The 20,062-nt window shown below is 51.4% G+C and overlaps 4 protein-coding genes across 4 annotated transcripts; 2 read left to right on the plus strand and 2 right to left on the minus strand.

Moving 5' to 3' along the window:
- Window positions 1-1,544: 1,544 nt before the first annotated feature.
- M431DRAFT_488097 (hypothetical protein) lies at window positions 1,545-3,219 on the minus strand (the record flags this gene model as incomplete). The annotated part of the gene is made up of 3 exons (XM_024916532.1): window positions 1,545-1,786; window positions 1,862-2,546; window positions 2,632-3,219. 3 exons carry the CDS (start codon window positions 3,217-3,219, stop codon window positions 1,545-1,547), a joined length of 1,515 nt encoding a protein of 504 aa, XP_024767672.1.
- A 4,077-nt stretch (window positions 3,220-7,296) lies between these two features.
- M431DRAFT_364730 (hypothetical protein) lies at window positions 7,297-8,163 on the plus strand. The gene has a single exon (XM_024914593.1). The coding sequence runs from the start codon at window positions 7,585-7,587 to the stop codon at window positions 8,125-8,127; it is 543 nt and encodes a 180-aa protein (XP_024767673.1). The 5' UTR covers window positions 7,297-7,584; the 3' UTR covers window positions 8,128-8,163.
- An 805-nt stretch (window positions 8,164-8,968) lies between these two features.
- M431DRAFT_11292 (hypothetical protein) lies at window positions 8,969-12,681 on the minus strand (the record flags this gene model as incomplete). Its single annotated transcript, XM_024911857.1, has 2 exons — window positions 8,969-12,055; window positions 12,121-12,681. The coding sequence occupies 2 exons, from the start codon at window positions 12,679-12,681 to the stop codon at window positions 8,969-8,971; spliced, it is 3,648 nt and encodes a 1,215-aa protein (XP_024767674.1).
- Window positions 12,682-17,874: 5,193 nt separating this feature from the next.
- M431DRAFT_364815 (hypothetical protein) lies at window positions 17,875-18,650 on the plus strand. Its single transcript, XM_024914594.1, has 2 exons — window positions 17,875-18,450; window positions 18,621-18,650. The coding sequence occupies exon 1, from the start codon at window positions 18,004-18,006 to the stop codon at window positions 18,388-18,390; it is 387 nt and encodes a 128-aa protein (XP_024767675.1). The 5' UTR covers window positions 17,875-18,003; the 3' UTR covers window positions 18,391-18,450; window positions 18,621-18,650.
- Window positions 18,651-20,062: the final 1,412 nt, after the last annotated feature.

Raw genomic sequence — 20,062 nt, forward strand, 5'->3', positions numbered from 1 at the left:
AAAACCGTGAGGACAAAGCCTTTAAGAACAATAAGGCGCAGCAGCGCAACGACAATAAGAAATTCACTGCAAAAGAGGGGCCAAAGTGAACGGCATCTGACACAACCATGTACGGCAAACAAGGATCAAAGCCGAGCGCATATTTTCACACACAGACAGTACTTTGCAAACATGGCTTTTCTTTTTTCCCAGTCGGAGAGATTCAGAATAGCTGCCCGGAGGCCGTCGATTCGACAAGAGATGCTGCATCTGCCATGCTGCGTGTGGATCTGTCTAAGCGCCTGTCAAGTCTGTGTCAGCCAGTCACAGCTCGCGATGCCACCGCAACAGGCACAACCTCAGACTTTGCGAGACTAATTCAGATCTAGCCAAGGACCGTACCGTCATTCATGATCCGCAGCAGGGTTGCCGTTTGGTTTGTTTTGGCGCGCAGCTCATCAAGGCCAGCCAGGCATTTGGTTTGGTCAGGCAGCAAACACCGAGAAAAGCGGCGGACGAGAGAAGCGCCCATCACCTGAACACCGCCTCTATCGCGAGAGCCATGACGTAGAGATGTCAAAAACCACAGCAGGGATATTTCAAAGGGAAAACAAAATCGACTGGCCACGCGTGAAGCTTGGCAAACCGAAACAACGCTTCCCGCTCAACATGGCCTCACGAGATGGGCGCCCAAGTTGCCTCCCCAAGCAGCGGCACGTCACGAGGAACACTTCGTATTCAGACGCAGCATCACGGACAAATTTCCCTCTCTTTCCATCACGCGAGTATTCGCGGTCACTCCACAAACGGAGTTTGCAACACGTAAAAACCAGAAATGAGGATATCTTGATCATCAGGTTACCCATAGAAGCACAAGAACTTGGGACTTGGACTTGTAACAGTGGTTGAGAGCTCTGGTCCAATGAATAGCCGCGCAACAGCGTAAGCAGAGCTTATGTAATGACCTCATGCGACTCTGATGAACGGGATGGAAATTGTAGGACGGCTCTTGGTAGCACTGACTTGGTTTCAAATCCCAGTGTTTCGGTCATTTGAGCAAGTTCTTCTATGGAATGTTCATAATACTCACCGCTTCTCAAGTCTAGAAGAAGAGAGAGCTCGAGAGGCAGCGGGCCCTGCCATAACCGCCCAACAAGCGCCGGCGAAGCGCCCACATGTAATCAAAGGACCAAGTGCTCTTGCAACAATTCTTCTGCCTATTTATACATGGGATTCGCCACGCTGTTTCTCTGTTAGAGTATTTACTCACTCTCCAATTCATAACAGCCCGCCACGGTGCATCACCGCCTCTACAACAGCGATTAGACACCATTAATTACTACGCAATCACATACAAGGCCCAGCAAACATTCCAAGTTCGGATGAGAAGATACTACACAGCAATAACGTGCTCTTCGTATTGAATGTAATAGGGGAATAGGAGGCTTGTATGAAGCCTTGCATTAAATCATTTAAATCAGGAGCATATCGTTCGAAAACGCTTCACAATTCATTCACTCCCCACCCGACCTCTTCAAGTCATTCATTAACCGCCCACTGTAAATTTAAACATCAACGTCCTTGTTGGCACCAACAACGACATCCTCAATAGTCTCATCGGAGAACTTGAGATCCTCCTCGATGGAGACGTGATCCTTGATCTTCAGGAAGACCACAGGGGCGGCCAGAAGGAGAGATCCGGCAAGGACACCCCAGGTGGCGGCGAACATGGTCATGTAAGGCTTGCCAAGACCGTCAAGGCGCCAGAAGATGGCAGCACCAACGGACTGGAAGGACTTGTAGAAACCTATATCATGACCCAGTTAGCAAAGACGTCCACTTAAAAACCTTGGAAAGCCTGCGTGAGGATTTAAAAGCTTACCAGCCATGTTGGCAGTCTTACGACCAGAGTTGGACAATGAACCCATCCACCAGTAGATGTTGGTCTGCCAGATAGCATCGTAGAAGCCGTAGAAGAAGTACAGGAACATGGGGCCAATGAAGAGCTTGCCGCCATCCTCCCAGTCAATCTTCTGAGATTCGTAGTCGGGCTGGGAAACGACGGAGCGAGGAGGCTGCATCTTCTGCCAGGCATATCCACCACCCCAGATGGCAAAAGTGAGGACGAAGAGGAAGACAAAGGAGGCCTTGGCACGGGTGCTACGGCTGACGCCAGTGTAATCCAGAGCAAAGCCGTTGATGACGGCACCGATGATCTGGGCGAGCCAGTACAACAGGTTGTTGAGGGATCGGGTGCGGATGTTGAAGGCGGCGGCGTTCATGTCGTTGTTCTGGTAGGTGTAGAAGATGTTGGAGGCGAAGAACATGGGGAAGAGGAGGAGAACATAGGGAGCGTTGTACAGAGTCTCCCAGAGACCCTTGAACTCAGAGGTCCACGAGGGGTTCTTCATCAGGACGATCTTGGTGCCATCCTCACGAATGACCTTGTCAGCGTCAAGCAGGAAGAAGCAGAGGACCAAGCCGAGGAACATGAGGACGATGAAAGCAGCGTAGGTGCCATCGCCGACAGTTCCACTGTGGCTGTGGATGTTCTGAGCAAGAGGAATCTACAAACGCAAAGTTAGTATCAAGGAGTTGCCAAATTTTCAAGTACAGGGGGGGGGGGGGGGATAATGATGATAAAGGACGTACTAGAGAGCCAATGACGGCACCCAGGTTGAAAATGATCCAGAAGGTGGCAATGTAGCGACCCTTCTTGTCCTCAGGAGGGTAGGACATCATGACAGCACCCTGGGCGGTCCAGAGCAGACCAGCGCAAACACCGAGGAAAGCACCGGCGAAGATGACGAAGCCGATGTTCTTGTTGTGGTTGTAGCTGAGGAAAGAGGCGCTGTAGATGCAGTATCCGAGACCACCAAAGCCGAGAGTGAGACGGAGACCAAGACGGTTGGCAAAAGTACCAGAGAAGAAACCAACGACGGCGAAGGTGCTGTAGAGGGCGACACTGGAGTGGTCCTGGGCCGTGGGGTCGACCTGACCACCACCTCCCAGACCAGTCAAGGAGTTGTACATGCCGGGGCAGAGGAAACACACGAGAGCGACCAGCACGAGCTGGACTCTGGGCGAGGCATAGTAGATCTCCCTACCGAAGATCTTGTGGCCCTTGTAAATCCATCCGGGAGGCCGGTCATGAAACTCGTTCTGGGCAGCCGCATAGGAGTCGACGGGGGCGACATCCGAAGTGGCAGGCTCCGCAACGTGCTTCTCATCATCAGCCATGGTGACAAAGTGGCTCTTCTTTCCGAATTGATGGTCTGGAAAGGCTTTTTTCTGAAAATTGTCGAAGGGGCCTCGTACTGATGAAAACTCAGTAGAGGTTGACGCTCAATGGGAAACGGAGCGTTCTGTCTGTGGGCGCGTGTTCCAGTCTGAAGCCGTGGAACCGAGGCGACAATTGGGAGCGGACAGTGAAGAAAGAAGGCTCAAGCAGATCCAGAATTGAATCCGGGGGACCTGATGATATATGAAGGCCGCGCAGATCTGACGGGCAATGCTTAGAGGGTAGTATCGGCAGGGCTACGCTACCCCATCCCAATTATTCCAGGGGACGGTACAAACAAAGTCAAGGTTGCTTAGCTAGCCCTCGAGCAACCAGTTGCAATTGCTCGGCGCCAAGTGGATGGACGGATGGACGGCGAGCGCTAGGTTGGTGCGGAGACAGGACAGGCTGGGGATCAAGGGACCACAGTCACACCACAATCGCCAGCACTCGAGTAGGTACTCCCAGTACTTGTTACGATACGATTCCTGCACGCGGATCAAGGTGTGAGTGCCCCGTACTCTAGCACTTTAGTACCTGTATGTATGAGATAGGAGTCCGTAGTAGCGGCGGCAGCAAAAAAGTAACACGGTACCTACTTTTGCTTGGTCCGTAACCTAGGTAGCCTCGCACAAGTGCATACAACGTGGATCCCGGGGCGTTGGTAGCAGCCAAGGAGTAACAAGGTGGATAAGACAACGGTTGCATCACAAGCTACGTGACAATCAGGAATGTGGGAAGGGCGCTGACTAGTGCTCGTACAGGCCGGTAGTACAGGTATTACGGACGAGAGTCAAGTCGAGTCGACGAGATACGATAGCGAGGCAACGGGAAGCTTAGCCAGAGCCAGAAATAACAGAGACGACCGGGGAAAAAAAGAGGCTTTGCTAATAAGCTTTTTTCTCCGAAAACGGTGTGCGGCTAATCGCTAGCCAGATACGATACGAGCGAGACATGGCATTGACTGATTGGCATGTGGTCTTGTGTTTTTGACCGACAAACTCGACATTCTGCTAAGAATAGATGTAATACAAGTACTTAATCCCCGAGCTCGGAAGGATTTCATGACAAGTAACGAGGTTGCTGCTGATATGATATCGAGATACGGGCATCATCCACGTCCTCTGACAACACACGGATGGATGGATGGCATGATACGAAGCGACCGGCTAGGCAAGCCGAACAAGCGGCCTGCCTGCGTCCACTCCGTATCTCAGGCGGAAAAAAAGTCGTCCGTCACAAGACAAAAGAGGAATGTACGAGTATATAAAGAAAAAAAAAATAGAGGGGAAAAAATAAGAGCAAAGAGAGCCAGGGTCTGGCCACACCACGCTACTGTAATGTTTTTTTGATGAGCGAGGATCCGTGAGGTGGAGCGGCGCCACTCGGCTATGCCGCCACAACAGCACGCGACTTGTATGAAATGCCAGTGAGTCGATTCTCATGAGAAGAGATTCGTATTGTGTATGGAGGAAGGAAACGGGTGTGCCATTACGGTCGTCCGAGGGGGAGGAGGAGGGCTATCACAGAGGTGCCAGTACGGAGCACAGACAACATGTGAGAACGAGTATGCAGGCAGACATGGGGTGGCAGATAGCAGGTAACCTTTTGGCAATCTCTGCAGATTGGACGCCTCTGTTGGATTCCAGCAGCGAGCGCTGTGGGCACCATACATTGGCCCAGAGTGCAATGCAACCCATGTGGCGTCTGATATTGCTCTTCCTGCAGTGAGGTTGTGATTCCGCCAAACGACGCCCTTGCGACCAATGCGTGCAGGACCCGAGCAAGGGAACAAGGGAACGTTCTTGAGGCCCGTCCTCCCCACGGCGTGGCTTTCTCCTTTAGATTCGGAGGGTTTTTTGGCTTTTGGCTGAGGGTGTGGTGGCATGGCCTCAACGGCTTCATTGGGTGGCGTCGCAGTTTCGGTTGGAACAGCCAATCGACCGTTTCTGCATCTCCAATCCCCGGATTCCACACCCCATGCCCTGTTGAGTCAGTGTATTCGTACAGTAGGTACTCGTATATACGGCGTACGAAAGTAACGAGGAAAGCATCATGTCATTTTTCCCTCGCTTCTCGCCGGCCCTTGGCTCTTCTCTCGCCTCCCAGAGACCGGTTTCGACAGCGATAATCCCCTGGCCGCCTCGCAGGCTCGCCACGCTACCAATCCCTTCCATCCTCCCCCGTATCGACGGTTACTCTTCGTATCTTGGCCATCAGATGCACAGACAGGCACATAAGCTGAAGGGGGGGCCACACCCAGTCATCAGACAATGTTCTGGGGAAAATGATTTAAAACAGAAGCCCTCTGGCATCCCCCCGGCCTCACCAGCCAAAGGCTCTTGTCAGCTCGCGGATGAAGGCCCGAATGGCCCCAGCAGCTGGTTGGTCTCTGGCAGTCCTGGCCCAGATGCCCAGATCGAGGCGTCCGCCACCGCCCCCAAACGGGCATTAGCGGCTTGGTGGCTGACAGTCCGCGACCCTTTGGTTCGCTTTTCCAATGGGCTAATCAAGAGATGTGCCGTGGTCAAGCTCCAGCGAACTGCGCCTGAGGAGGGAAAAATGTCCGGGGCGGGGCGCGCTTCGGCATGGGAGGAGAAAAAAAAGTTGGATGAGCAAAGCGGCTAGACGCTTGATAGAGGCTGCATGCTGATTCAGGGCACAATGGAGGCGGTCGCTTCTTCTTCGGTTATCAGATCCGGTTCATTCACCCACAGCGGATGAAACAGACCCGGATTTCTAGCACCACCATCTACAGTATCTTACCACTGTCCTCGTGTCTAGGACATGCTATTCTCGTTGCGATACGGACACTAATCCTACAGTACAATGGCGAGCCAGTCAACGTGAGAGTGAAATGTCTGGCATTGCCCACCAGCCCTCCGAAATCCTTCTCGGGCGCTTCTCGATCGCACCAACGCCGCCACAGCGCGCTTGCCAAGGGCAAATGGGTCACCCGCCTGCGAGAAGCCGAAGCGCCATTGACTTTTTCTGTGGCACAAGAAGCAAAGGAGATCGTTTTTAAAGTTCCGAGTTGGGTCTAACCCATCCATGTAACGTTCCCTCGTCCCGTCTCTCTCCATCAAGCCATCTACGAGTTATGTAAGTAGTCACAGGGGTTAGGGAGCCTTCTTGCCGGGTCCTTCTCTCAGCTGACTAACTTTTACGACTTCCAGACCCGAGCTTCTGTGATCCGTAATTTCCAACGACATTGAATCCAAGATCTCGCTCCGCGATCAGGGAATTCTTATTCTCAGCTCGGGTCGTCAGTAACCGCTAGAGGCTTGTCGTCCTGTCAGTTGACGGGACACGCCAATGTTACAAGTATATGCAACTGCATGCAAGCGAGAGAGATTAGCCCCTCCCTTCCTGTTGATCGCTGCCAAGAGCTGGCTCGTGACAATTCGAGGCCAACAGAGGATTGTACCCTCCGCACTCATTGCCATCGCGGGGCCCCAGCTCTCCCCATACCAACGTGTTTGGAGAAAGCTGCAGTGGTACGAGTAAGTACCTGTATGGAGTAATAGCAGTAGCCGTAATTGCGTGTACGAGTGGTACCTGTAATAAGTCCAAGCAACCGAGGCTCATCACCAACACAAAAAAAAAAAGCAAAACCACAAATTGTTATACCTCATCCAATATTCCCATCCAATCTTTCACTCTCTTCTTCTTTTGGGCATCAATCTCCTCTCTCTCAACAGCATCTTCACCAAAAAAAAACCTCCCAGAACTTGCCTAGCCGCGATTTTCTGTCGCAATACCCACCTCTCCAGCGCCACCCACCACCCACCTCTCAGATTCTAACCGGTGCAAGCTCTGCATCTCCGAGCCAGGGAAAGCGATCCTTCACATGCACGCGCTACCGTTAACATGTGGTGTGGCCCGTGATTTACAGTATCTCCATGTACAAGTATATCCATACTGTAGCAGTGCTCGTAGGTACAAGTACAAGTACCCAGAGATAGACGCAGAGAGAGGCTCCGTACGGGGTCCTCGGTAGCCGTCAAACTACGGAGTAGGTTATCTAACAATCTAATTCCTGTACACACCCTCTGCCGCTCCGTTCACATATGGATCTGGTCCATATAGCCAAGAAACTAGTAGTTCTAAAGAAATGTTACATCCGCCTCAAAAGACCAACAAAACACACGAGTATACTTTTTTGTACATTACGTACACGCCACTGGAAATGAACGCACCATCCAGCAGATACAGGTAGATAGAAGATAGTAAACGATAGGAAATCACTCGTAAACGCTGCTGTAATTGTCGATTCCAACCCATAAGATAGATCAAACATAGGTTAGATAGCGAATAGATTGTCCATGCATGGATCATCATCTCTACCTATCCTCATCATCCTCACAGCTTATCTCCCAAGCACTCACTCACTCCCCTTGCCGTTTTCACTTATCAACTCCAGTTCCCAAAAAGCAACAATCCCAGAGTTCCACCAACCGTTCAAAGCACGTTACCTAAAAAATAAACCCTCCTCCCTAACCCGTCTCTCGGCGCCCAGTCTCACACGTTTGATTCAAGGTTCCCTTCTCCCGGCCGGCTGGCGCTTCTTTGCTTCCGAAGGGGGCCTGGACCTAAGCCCAAGGGGATACCCCGGAGAGACAATAGAAACAAGGCTAACATGTGGCCAAGCATTTCGACACGTCTCCATCTTCATACCCTTTGTCCTTGTCCTTGTCCAATGTACTGTACTATACGTTCCATCCCACCATCTTCACTTACATGGCCCTGCGTTTTCCATGTCCGCCACGTGCATTGGGTTACATCTTTCATGTGCATCGCCATCTCAGCGCTGCCTCGCTCCTCGTGACACATGCTTAAGCGCCGATATCAAAGTAACCAAGGTCTAAGCTTGTCTAGTAGCTTGCAGTCTTCATCACGGATTCTTTCAGCTCCTCTCTTGTTTGTTTACTAACATGATATCAAATTTCGTTTCTCTTTACTCTACCTTGGTTTAATTTGCCATCCGATACAGATTCTAACTCCATGTACGCAAAACCTTCCATGCCCACAGCGCCCCACCTCATATCTTCGTGACGCCGTCCCATGACCGCTTTAGCATGTTCGCGTTCCGCAATTCTTCCCAATAATTCGCAAAAAAAAGGACAGATCATGTATCATCTCAATCAATAGGACTTGCTCAAAAATTAGGCCCTTTTGTGTTCCAACGCCCGTGCCACCCGATATAAAACGAAAGCAGTCACAAACTCCAGTACCGCCACCCCGTCCCAACGAACGAATTTCAAGAAAGAAAGAAAAAAACAAAAAGTTATATCATGTAACGAGGCATTAAGAGCGAAATAGCACACCTCCACAACTCTCTCTCTCGTATTCAATAAACCCCATACATGAGGGGAACGGACACAGTCGTATCTTCAGAAGACCTTGTCTGAAGCGAAGCCCTTAGTACCGTTATAAGGGCCCTTCTTTGTTCGCTCGCTCTCCGCCACAGCAGAAACATAGTCGCTCAGATATATATGAGTTTGCAATGCTGATCAGAGCCCAAAGGCGAAGCGTTTGCATTTCAGGAGTTAAAGGAGAAATTAACCAAAAACAATGACGGGGTATCAAAATCAAATGTAAGTAGCTTTGTATATGTGCGTGGAGACCATGTAGAGTTTTTGAGAATGTCGTTCCCTCCGGTGGCCAAGCAAGATTCGGGTGGAGCAGGGATCAAGGACAAGAGCATTTCTATGATGGCGTCGAGCTCTGTCCACTGCGCGTCATCCAGCCAAAAAGATCGGTTCGAGTAGAGGGAGCTGCTAATGTCGCAGCTGCAGCCGGTGGCTCGGAGTCGCGTTTCAATGATGATTCGCGAGGCTCCAACAAGAGACTCTTTCGATAATATGTCACCTGAACATTCCCCTGGTCTCCTTCGCGGATGAGCTGAAATTGCGCGGATAGCCATTCCTGCATATCAGGCAGCTCCGTCAACCTGTAGGGGATTTGGAACCGCTGGAGCTCGCCGATAATCTTGGCTGTCCGAGTGTGTTTGTCAAAGTTAACAACAGTCAAGCCCTCCGCACCGTCTCCCTCGGTTACTTGCTTTGTTGACGCATTGCCAATATCGACAAAGGTCAAGTCAGTCAGGTACATGCCTAAGAAGGGGAGACAAGGAGGAACGTGATTTTGCAGCTTGGCACGGAGAACTTTGTTGTTCTGTCCCGGCTCTACAATGTCCTGTAACTGGCGGAGGCTGTCTTTCCGCTTCTGTGAGATGGTATCCCAAGTTTTGCGCAGGCGGCTAATGGTGCTGCTATTGAGGGTGCAGATGATGGACATCAAGCCATCGTAATTGTTGAGCTCGAGGAACTGCTGTGCAATCTTGATCCACTGCTTGATGACGGCCGCACGCTTCTTGAGTTCTGTATGATGAAGAATCGTTTCGGCGACCATGTTGGATAAGTCAGTAGATAGGGAGGACATGGCTTTGACGTTGGGAGCATTCACTCCGCCCTTTTTCATCCACTGAGAGGCCAAAAGCTCTTCGGGTAAGATGGAGCAGAAAATGTTCATCTGCATAATGGTCAATTGACGAGCGAGCTCCAGCGGATCAAAGTCAAGTATAGTTGGCGAAGCGCTGCCAGATTTGAACGACTGTAGCATGTTCTGCTGACCCTTTGAAATGATGGAAGAGGGAAGAGGCTGCTCCGTAGGCACATATTGGCCAATGGCCGTGCTTGTCTTGCCCATAGAAGAGACAAGCCGAGGCACCAGCGCGCCTTCGCCCGACACACGATTCGCCAGTTCCAGCAGTCGGGAGCCGGCAGATGGTAAGACGGCATTCAGCCGATCTTCTGCAAAGGGGGTAATAATCGCCAGTGCTTCACGGTCAGCGTTATCACGCCAGTGCGATTCAAGCCAGCCCTTGAAAGCATTATATACTCGCAGGCGGACGGGGCCTGAGGTTTGTGGCGATTCCTCTGCGTATTCGAATCGATCGATGAGCGCCTCCGTCAACTGCACAGGAGTGCAGAATAGCCTAAAGGTCAGGAAGAATGTTGAAACGAATGTGGCATCGGGAGTCGCCTCGTGTGTGGTCAACCGTTCGACCAATGCCGGGAGCGTACCTCCTGTCACTTGACCTTCTTTGTTGAAAACTAACTCATGTGCATACGTCTTCATTAACAGTTTAGATTCAGCCTCATCAGCTTCCTCAGTGGGAATAGAGTGAATAGAGCTTCCCGTAGTGCTCAGCTCAGATATAGAAGGCTGGCTCCGGGGAACCATTGTATGATCAGGAGTAGTGGCGCGTGTCGAGGTTTGAGACACCAGGCTAACTTCTGAGTCCCGGCTCATGTATGTTGTGCTGCTTCCAGCACTGGAACCAGCCATGCTATCAAAGGAGGAATGGGGATCCTGGTCCCGGGCAGAGCTGCTTTCGATTGTGCTCTGATGCTCTCTGGGCATAGGAGTAGTGGTAAGCTTTGGTAGTTGGGGGAGTGTTCGGCCAATAGATGTGGCAGAAGATGCTGGACTGGATACAGTTTCTTCTGCTACCGAAGAGGGCCGGGACGTCTTGGGAGATTGGTTCTGGGGAGTTGACTCTTCGTCGGGCTGGCTGTCAGGAACTCGAGGCAGCGGCTTGTCGAGTGCCACTACGCTTGGCCGTCTGATGGAAGAGCTTATTGAGTCACTCGTAGTATGAGCAGAGCCAGCAACGCTAGCAACCTCAGATCTCTCCGCTAATGACGGGGTTCTCGAACGTGTTGTAGTCGCATCGAGAATACTCAAATCTAGTTGCAGGGCGTTGCCATCAGACTCGAGTTCAAAGTCTCCCGTTCTCTCAATTACGCCCTTGGTTATGGCAACGCATTCACCAGCTGCTCGCACACAGCTTGTTGCCGACATTAGCATAATCTTGTTGTCTTGTGGCATAATGATATCTGCTCCCTCTGTTTCCGCATTCGCTAGAGTATCTCGAGCAGCAAATACAAGCTCCTGGATACGCTCAAGCAGGGATTCCCTTGACGATACTAATGCGCCAATCATGGAGCTGCTTTGCGCAGAAACAGCGTCGACAACGGCCAAGAGCTCTCCTCCAGATGTGGCAGACAGCTTGATAGCAGTTGTAAGCTCAGGCCGTGACTGGGATTGCAAGTGCAGACGCCCAATGAATGAGCCAAGATGGGAGAGGAATGTATCATGGCTTTTGCTGAGACGCTCGGATACTAAATGGTGAGGGCGGGAAAGGGGTGATGGTCCAGCCAGTGACAGTCGGTGAGCCATATTTGCAGAGAGTCGGTTCATGCTAACTTGAGAGTGTCGGCGGGAGTTGGTGCCAACCTGGGCACTTAGGGACGATAGTCGCTTACTCCAGCGGTTGCCTTGGGCTGGTCGACTTAGAGTTCCTGTCTCTGTGGATGTATGGGAGACGGCATCTCCAGCAGTTGCAGCGGCAGAAGCGCGGTCATCCGTAGCCGTTTGTGTCTGCTCGCCAAACACAGCCCTATCAGCGGGAGGTGTAGGCGGAACGCACGTTTCCTCAATGACTGGAGCCAGAGTCGTCGTCAATGAAATGTGAGCTCGCTTATCATCGTCCATGACGTCGAGAAACCGCACTCCTTTGGTGACAATTTTGAAAGCCTTCAATATCATTTGGTCTACGACATCGTTAATCTCTTCGGGGAAATCTAATGCCACCAGTTGAAGTTCTTGGAGGCGCTTTGCCGTTTTCACGAGGGAAGAAAGTTCTGATAAAAGCGACTTGCGACATCTCCGCAAAGGTTCGCATCGCTCAATGAGAGTGGATTCTCGACTTAGGCATTGAGTACGCTCCTACATGTAGCATGTTAATTCTGCGCCTTCGCCTCTGAACTTGTTGCAACAGTAGGACGACTTACCAGTAGGTATCGCACTCCGCCAATCAGGCCCTTCATAAAATCTTGGCTCTGAAACATGTGCCCTTCGTCAATAGTTGTAATTCGTAATAGGTCCCAAAAATTAAGCAGTGCTTTGAGAAGATTGCGCATTTCCTCTGGCTCGTACGCCTCACAGTAGTTGGTTGGAAGCCACCCCCTGGCGCCTGACGCCAGCAGCGTTCCATCTGCCCAGCCATTGGTGTGAATCGAGTGAACTAGAACAACATCTCCCTCATCTAATGGTAGGGTAACGCTAGAATCACTCATTGCGAGAGTAGGCTCAAAGGGATAAAAGGCGCGGAGGAAGTTATGGAAGACAGGCGGTATATGGGACTCTGGCCGAGTGGACAGATCCTCTTGCGAGCCATAGGGAGTCACAGGTGGCGTCATTTGGGAGCCAAGACGTGAAGCGTCCAAGTTTGAATCGCCTTTGGGCGTCTGGTCGTGCGAAGAAGAGCCATTGCTGGCGTCTTCAGGCCGAGACTTGGTGAGCTCCAGGGGAGCCACCTGGAGGCTCGCTCGCATTCGATTGTCGCTCAGCATTAGGGAGGCCAAGGACACTAGTTGTTGTTCAGGTCATCGGATGACAAGTCTTCTGAATCCAGGTCGGGCGAGTAATATCAGATACGACTGAGCCGACGTCGAGTCCGGAATAGTCACAACACACAAATATCCAATAGGTGGGAGGGGCGGAAGTCGTCTCTGTCGCGTTGATGGGACGTGCAACGGCGGTAAACAGACGGTCGTTGTTCTTGCGTGTTAGAGTATCAAAGGCAGAAAGGTTCTTGGTGTGTCAGACTGGGAGATGATTTGATGCTTATTGGAGCAGTCGAGTTGTTGTTCGTGGCGGAATCCAGTTGCGACGGCCTGTATTGATTGTGTGTCACGGGAAGATGGCTGGATGGAGAGCGGGCAAGTAAGCAAGTGCCTACGTAGGGCTGCTCCTGCTGCTCTCCAGATCTAGAGTTGCGCTTGGTATCGTTAAGTTAAGGTATCTAGTAGACTGCCCTGCGTCATCAGCAATTGAAACCGCACCATGCCTCAGCGATCGCTGGTTCTGTTGTGGGAAGCAGTGCCGGGCCGAGTCTGGAATGAAAGGAGGCCGTGGGAGGCGGGAGGCGGAGCCGAGGAATGAACAACAGTCATTCGTCCGGCAGCTTCCGTGACAACACACGAAGGCGCACGAAGGCGACGGGAATGGCGGAGGCGGGCAGCAGCTCAAGGGCCACTCTGCGATCTTTGTCGCCGCCTTACGCAGCAGCAGCAGCAGTCATGCCGTGCTGGTGCTGGTGCTGGTGCTTGGAGGCGGGCTGGGAAGCGGGCTGGGCGAGGCAAAATAGCGGCAGGGCTGAATGAAAGCTAGAGCTAGCGGACTTACAGGACGGACGATTCGATGCAATGCAATTGACGCCGCAATCAGCATGCGTAAGCCGAGTCGAGCGGTTCGTTGCAGAGCAGAACTCGGTGCTGACGGCCTGACCAGATCAGTTCAGTTCAGTGGTGGTGGAATCGGAATGCGCTCGACATGCAAGGCGGCGATCCGAGACGGGCAGCGCACGAACAGGGTGTCTTGGCTGGTTCAGGTGCTCCCTGGCCTTTGCTTTCGGGGGCTGGCAGCGTTCTTGCTCCAGGCGAGAAGGGGGCACTGGGGGGAAGGCCACGCTGAGAGTGCGGAAAATGAGCCCAGAGACGCTGCAGTGGGTTCAGCCCTTTTTTTTTTCTTCTCTTCCCACGTTGATGCCTCGCGCTTGAGTACTCGCAATTATCGTGCACTCTCTCTGGCTGTGCGACTTTGTACTTGGTCCAGGTATGCTGCAGGTATGCTGGCTGTTGATTGGCGCTTGTCTGCTGTGTTCTTGCGATGCCGGCGGCTAGCTGACTGGTTCGATTGGCCGCTTTCAATCTCTCGTCGCCCGCTATCACAGAGATTCGTCCAAAGAGGTGGGCGCTTTGCTATCAAGCAGCGTTCGGTTCGAGGATGCCCAACGCGAATCGAGAGAGGGAAAAGGTCAGACAAGCGGCTCTTGTCTGGTCTGGGGAGGCTGCTGTTATTGAATTGGACCGCATCTGGCGCCAACCGTGCTGGAAAAGCTGTTCGAGCAACTAATATTGGGACTTGTTCTACCCACCCAGGTGTTCCTGTTCCGCCTTGCCACCAATCACTCGCCCCTTGGTTAATCCCATCACCACTCCAAGGCGTGGCTGTCAACTCGTATCCACGCCCCTAGATACATGTCTGATACTGCCTTCGTCACCATATGCTCAGGTCTCTCGCCAGGGTGACAAAAGTAACAGCAAGGCCTAGCTAGATGGCCCCGGGGGCAAGGGAACTACCAAGCGCCTACGCTAAGAGGACAATCCGCAGGGGTTCTGGTGGACTGCCAAGGACATGAGCAGGGATGGACGCAGGGGACATGCAGACGTCTCCTCCGGCATCACAATGTGGCCCCGGCTGTCTGTGGCCCATGCTCTCGAGTTCTCCCCGTAGCACCAGCAACTACTGGGTACAGTAGATGTCATTGTGTCCCGAGGCGACGGGTGCAACGGTCAGGTCAAACTGAGACTCAAATTGCCCAACTGATTGCGGTAATACGGCGCCTCCGCGCCATGGAAGGCTGTTCTGTTCATTCTGTTGCCTTGCCTTGCTCAGTTCTCCGCAATTCGATGCCAGATGAACTCTCAGACCGAGTTGGAGTTCGTCTGACGTGTATCCTCCCTACGAGTTGCTCCGCGCGCGTCCAGGGCACATTCAGCAACCCTGATGACCACCAGTACAAAAGCTAACTTGCGCTCCGTACTCCGTACTGCGCCACGACACACCCAAGAGGTTATTGCTATCACATTGATGCTGCAGGGAGGCATTGGTGAAAAGTCTGAAAACCGGATGCCATCGCGAACCTCCTTGAATTACCTCTGCAGCGTTGGAAGCGGCCCCTTGAGGACAATATTCTCTCCCTTTTGCTCCGCCTATATGTCTCATTAGCCTTGCGCACATTCGTCGAAGAGGCCGCCATTCAACAAGCCGTGGTCCCGGTTCAACTACTCTTGTCGGCTCCAAGAAACGAGTACGGCTTCGTATCGATTTCAAATCACTCACCTACCCATGACCGCTAGTGGCAACTAATTTATATCATTTTTTTTTTTGTCAAGAATGGCCCTCAATGAGATATTACGAGTTTATCATACTGCTAGCCCAGCGGGGAGATGCATCTAACTTCTATTTCAAGGTCAGCCACCATCATTTGGGCAACGTCAATTGTGGTGGGGATATAATAGAACAAGCCGTGGTAAGTCGGGCAAGCTAATCAAGAGACTCGACTCACCAGGCTGCTGGGTTTCGATTTTTAGGAGGCAAAAAGAAAGAAAGTGACAGGTTTATTCGGGCGGTTGTTTCAGCTAACACGAACCAGCCTTGCGCATACAAGGACATCCCGTTCATATGGTTCACCCCCAGCCACACACGTTCTGAGACACCTGAGCCGCATAGGAGTACAATATGATTTGCCCCGTCTTATCTCTTCCGTGTGAGAGGAGAGATATTGTTGCATTCAATATTGAAAGTTTAAAGGGAAAGTCGAACATTTGAAAGCACCATTTAAGCGAATTTTAAGGCGCCTGATCATCATGTCAGCCCACGGGTCTGATTTATGATTCATCGCAGTGCGATTTCTGACCAAACTGTGCCATCCCCAGTATTCTAGGTTCGTTCGCCAGCGTAGCGGCCCTCTGCCATGTCACGCATATCATACTACTACACCAAAGACGGAGATCTCTATTCACCAACAACGGGGACAATCTCATCCCGATATCCCGGAACGATATCTGCCCAATAGGTTCACGACCCCGAGGCCACTCGGACTGGTATCCCCTCCCGACCAAGAGTCTATACTCGTATGTCGGCATCATCGGCATGTCACACTGAAGTCCTTCGAAGGCACTACGAGTATTACATCCAATGTACAATACTAGGGCAATCTGATGTGGCATTTGTCAGGCATCATTCATCACTCCATGGCAGATCCCTCCTCTCCCTGGGTGTGACGACATCGCCTCAGCTTCCCACATACGCACACAGGTGCTAGGGGAAAGCTCATGACACACGCCTCACTGGGTGGGCTAGTCCGAGGGCCAAAATGCCGCCCCGCCCGCTTAGATTCTTCTCATTTCCTGTTCTGTTTTCCCCATCAAACCTATTTCCGGCTTTGGCTTCACCTTAACCCATTGTGGCTGTCCAGAACCAGAGTCGACCCTGCCTAAATTTCATATCCCCTGCCTCTGGGCGGGGCATGTGAATAGCTATCCAGAAGCGAACGGCTTCAGGGTCAAGCCAGAGGCACTAACGTCTCACATCTTGCTTTGTAGTGTCCCTGGCCTAATCCACGTGCAAGGCTCGTGGAAGCATCCAGTGTAGTGTGGAGGTCGAGCGCCTCTATTTACAGTGCTTGTACTCCGTATGAAGAACACCAATTACAAAGGTGTGTTTGGTTTGCTTCTATTCTCGTGCTGGCGACAGCGGTTTAGTGCCTGTTGTCTTTTCTCATTTCATCTCTCAACCCTTGGAAGTCCTCAAGTCGACGGCGTGACCGATGCTAGTATATGCCGTAGTGTCTCCTCAAATCTTCCAACAACATCTGAACTTCTACTCTACGCTCTGCAAAGTGCGATACGTAGAAAGAAAAACCGACTCCAGGTCTTGGCAAATGATTACTAGTTCACATAAATACCTAGCTATACGATTCATGAGCATTATTAAGTGCTTGTGACGCAGCTTACTCGGCACAGATCATCGGCACTGCTCGTTATAGTTGCAATGGTATGTGAATGTCAATCAACTCCCGCCCGCACCAGATCTACGAAGGGTCAGGCCCGCTGTTGAAGCCGGCCCCCTTGGTGCGGAGCGCACTCCGTAGCAGGTGAGAACGCTACTTCGAACAGGCCCTGTTGTTACTATCGCGTCTCTGGTGTAGCGTGTGCGAGCGGCATCGGGCATAACGAATCCGCATCGCCGCACAGCTCTCCATCCAGCTTCACTTACGGCACTGGGTACAGAAACCCTTACTAGTACATACAATGGCAGTGAAATGTTAATATAGGTGGGCCGACGTTGGTTTTTTAGCAACATCGGGAAACTGTTGCGCCATGGGACTGGCGTTGAGAAGCCTTGGCCCGAAATTTCTGTATGAAATGGGCTGATATAGACAGAAAAACACTATGGACCAGGAGCTCTGATGCTACCCGCATCCCCAACTATGCCTGGATATCAACCATGAATATTGTGAATTAGACAACAGATGTAGTAATTTTTGAAGGGCAAATTCACAAGCTCATCTAAACATGAACTCTGAGCTGTATTTTATCCTCAGCTATCGCTCAGCTAACCCAATCCAAAATATGTATTCTCTTGCCGGGTAGGCCAGATCAGGTGTCGTAGAATCCAATACTACTTGATACGCTAGATCAGCACTATCTTTGTCTGGATGTGGGCCTAGCCTCAGCCTCAGCCTCAGATACACGCAATAACGCAACTATGGGCAACTATGGCTTGTGCTAGTACATACTAGATCATCACTACGAGAAGATATCGGAGTTGCGAGGATAAATGCTTGAGCTGGTGAGCTGGTAGAAAGACTCCGAAGGAGAGCTGTGCACCTCAGCTTATCGATTTCGGAAGTATATCCCAGAACAACTCAATATTGAGCTCCCTACATGTACTCCGTATACGTGGATCATCTCAGTGACGCTTCGAATAATACGGACGTTCAGATTTGAGCACAATTCTCTTTCAATTCTCTTCCATTTTATTTTCAACTCTTTACAGTACCTGTCACGAGAATATCATGTACATGGGCGTTGTTCTGATGTGTCATGTCATTTGCCCAACCCACTGGAATAGCACCATGTCTGACATACATCGCACTTGTTATTTCCACAAGCACAGGTGCGCAATCCTTAGATCTGGACGGGCTCGGGACAGGCAACCTCAGCCTACCCCCTGAAGCAACGCCACCGGCCACACGCCAGAGAATAACTGTCCATACGGATGGCGTCCCGTCTTTTAGGACCCCCATGCGACGAGCTTGGGCAATTTTCAGGTGGCGTCGTTTAGTGCTGTCGAAGTTTGGGGCCTGGGCGTTTGGGCGTTGTAGCCCTGCTCGTGTGCCGTACCGCAGCGCGGAACGAGACGAGACGAGTCTGAGTCAATTCGGGAGTAAATACTTGGGGGCGGAATATTTACATTGCGGACAGAATTGAGTTGTGTCGACTGCACTATGGGTTTGGACGAGAAAAGCCGGACAGATGAGAAGCCGCAAGGTGTGTGTTCGATGGGACCTGGTTCATCATTTAAGATCAGATCCATTGAGATGACCGTTAGATGAGATGAGGCCTCTCAGCTCGCCAAATCTCTTCGGCCTACAGCTCAACTTCCCCGTACAAGTTGAGTCTTATCGGACAAGGGAGTATTGGACTAACAATCGAGCTAGGGCCGGGTTGACCTCGCCTATTGAAACTTAACTGCAAATTTGCAGAATCTGTCTGACTGGCATATCTTGTCCATCAGCCGCATCGCCGGCCTGTCAGAAGCTGAGAGATCAATAACACCGATGACCCATGCCGATGTTCGGATACGAAATTTGTGGCTTTCACTCTGCCGCTTGGCCAAGAATGAATCCTACCATAATATGCGGCTGCAAGTCAACTCTGTCACCGTCACTGTCGCTGCCTCTTCGTCTTCCTTCGTTCCCGCGGGAAGCCAAAAGCATGCAGGTTTACGTCAACTCGTATATTGGATACACCCGGCCAGCTCCTTTCCGATCGACGGAACCGGGGTCCAGACTTCCACACATGCTATTTTTTTTTTCTTTTCTTTTGACAGCCAGGTGGGCGTAAATTAGTGAAACCGGATACACTCACACCGAGAAGCGATGACAGCGCAGTCCGAAAGACATCGGCTAGCGCCAACAATGGCGAGAATTTCAGTATTGCTGCTTGAGGCCGACAACAACACCTGATCGTTCCACCATCTTTTGAGCTGTTGGACGGCTTCACTGTTCGAGACTTGGAAGTTGACAAAGTTCCTGCAAAAGCCACCTCTCTGCTATAGCACGCCTGAGCTATGGCCACCAACATTCCGAACTAATGGTGACATACTCGTACGACTTTGTTACGATGGGGACGGATGCAAGGTACCATTTCCCCGATGTACGAAGGACGGGCAGCTGTTACATCGTTGACTAGTAGTCAATGCGGCATCTGATGGATTCGCATGTGAACGCATCATCTGTTTCCACGGCACTTGTGTAGTGTCTGCATGACATTGACAGGCCAGGGTCATTTGCCCGTCGAGTCTGGCGTGGCTACCCCGTACACAACAAAGCCATACCCTCGTCAAAAAAAAAAAAAAAAAAAAAAAAATTCAGCATCTTTTTGGCTTTGTTGAGACGGTACGAGTACTCTGCAAATGGGATCATGTTGAGCTCATAATGCTTCGGCTGACTCATTCGTGATATTACTAGAGGCCCCCATATGTGCAGCAATCGCCTCACCGGTTCTCAGCCACCGTCTGTGCGCCATGCCGTGAAATACAAGCCGATTTTTTTGTCCGAGGCCCCAGCGCTCTACGGAGTACGATATGATTCGCAGGTTCACGAGGAGTTCGGCTCAGCTGGGAGGGGAAACCTTTGTTTCAACCCCAGCCCTCTCGCGTCCCGGCAGTCCAACTTTGCTGATTCCAAAACCTGTCACTTGTCATGTTGGAGAAGGATCCCTTGCCTATGTCCATGACTACTACTTGTCAATGGGCCCGGAGACTTTTTAGGTTGATGTAAGACAATGGCTCATACTATGTCCGCAACTTTGGGACGTGTTAGATTCGGGATTTTTGTCCGCTCTCCAAATTTCTGCCTGTATTGTGCTCAGTATGGAG

This window comes from Trichoderma harzianum (genome assembly GCF_003025095.1).
Source record: "Trichoderma harzianum CBS 226.95 unplaced genomic scaffold M431scaffold_30, whole genome shotgun sequence".
NCBI classification, from domain to species: domain Eukaryota; kingdom Fungi; phylum Ascomycota; class Sordariomycetes; order Hypocreales; family Hypocreaceae; genus Trichoderma; species Trichoderma harzianum.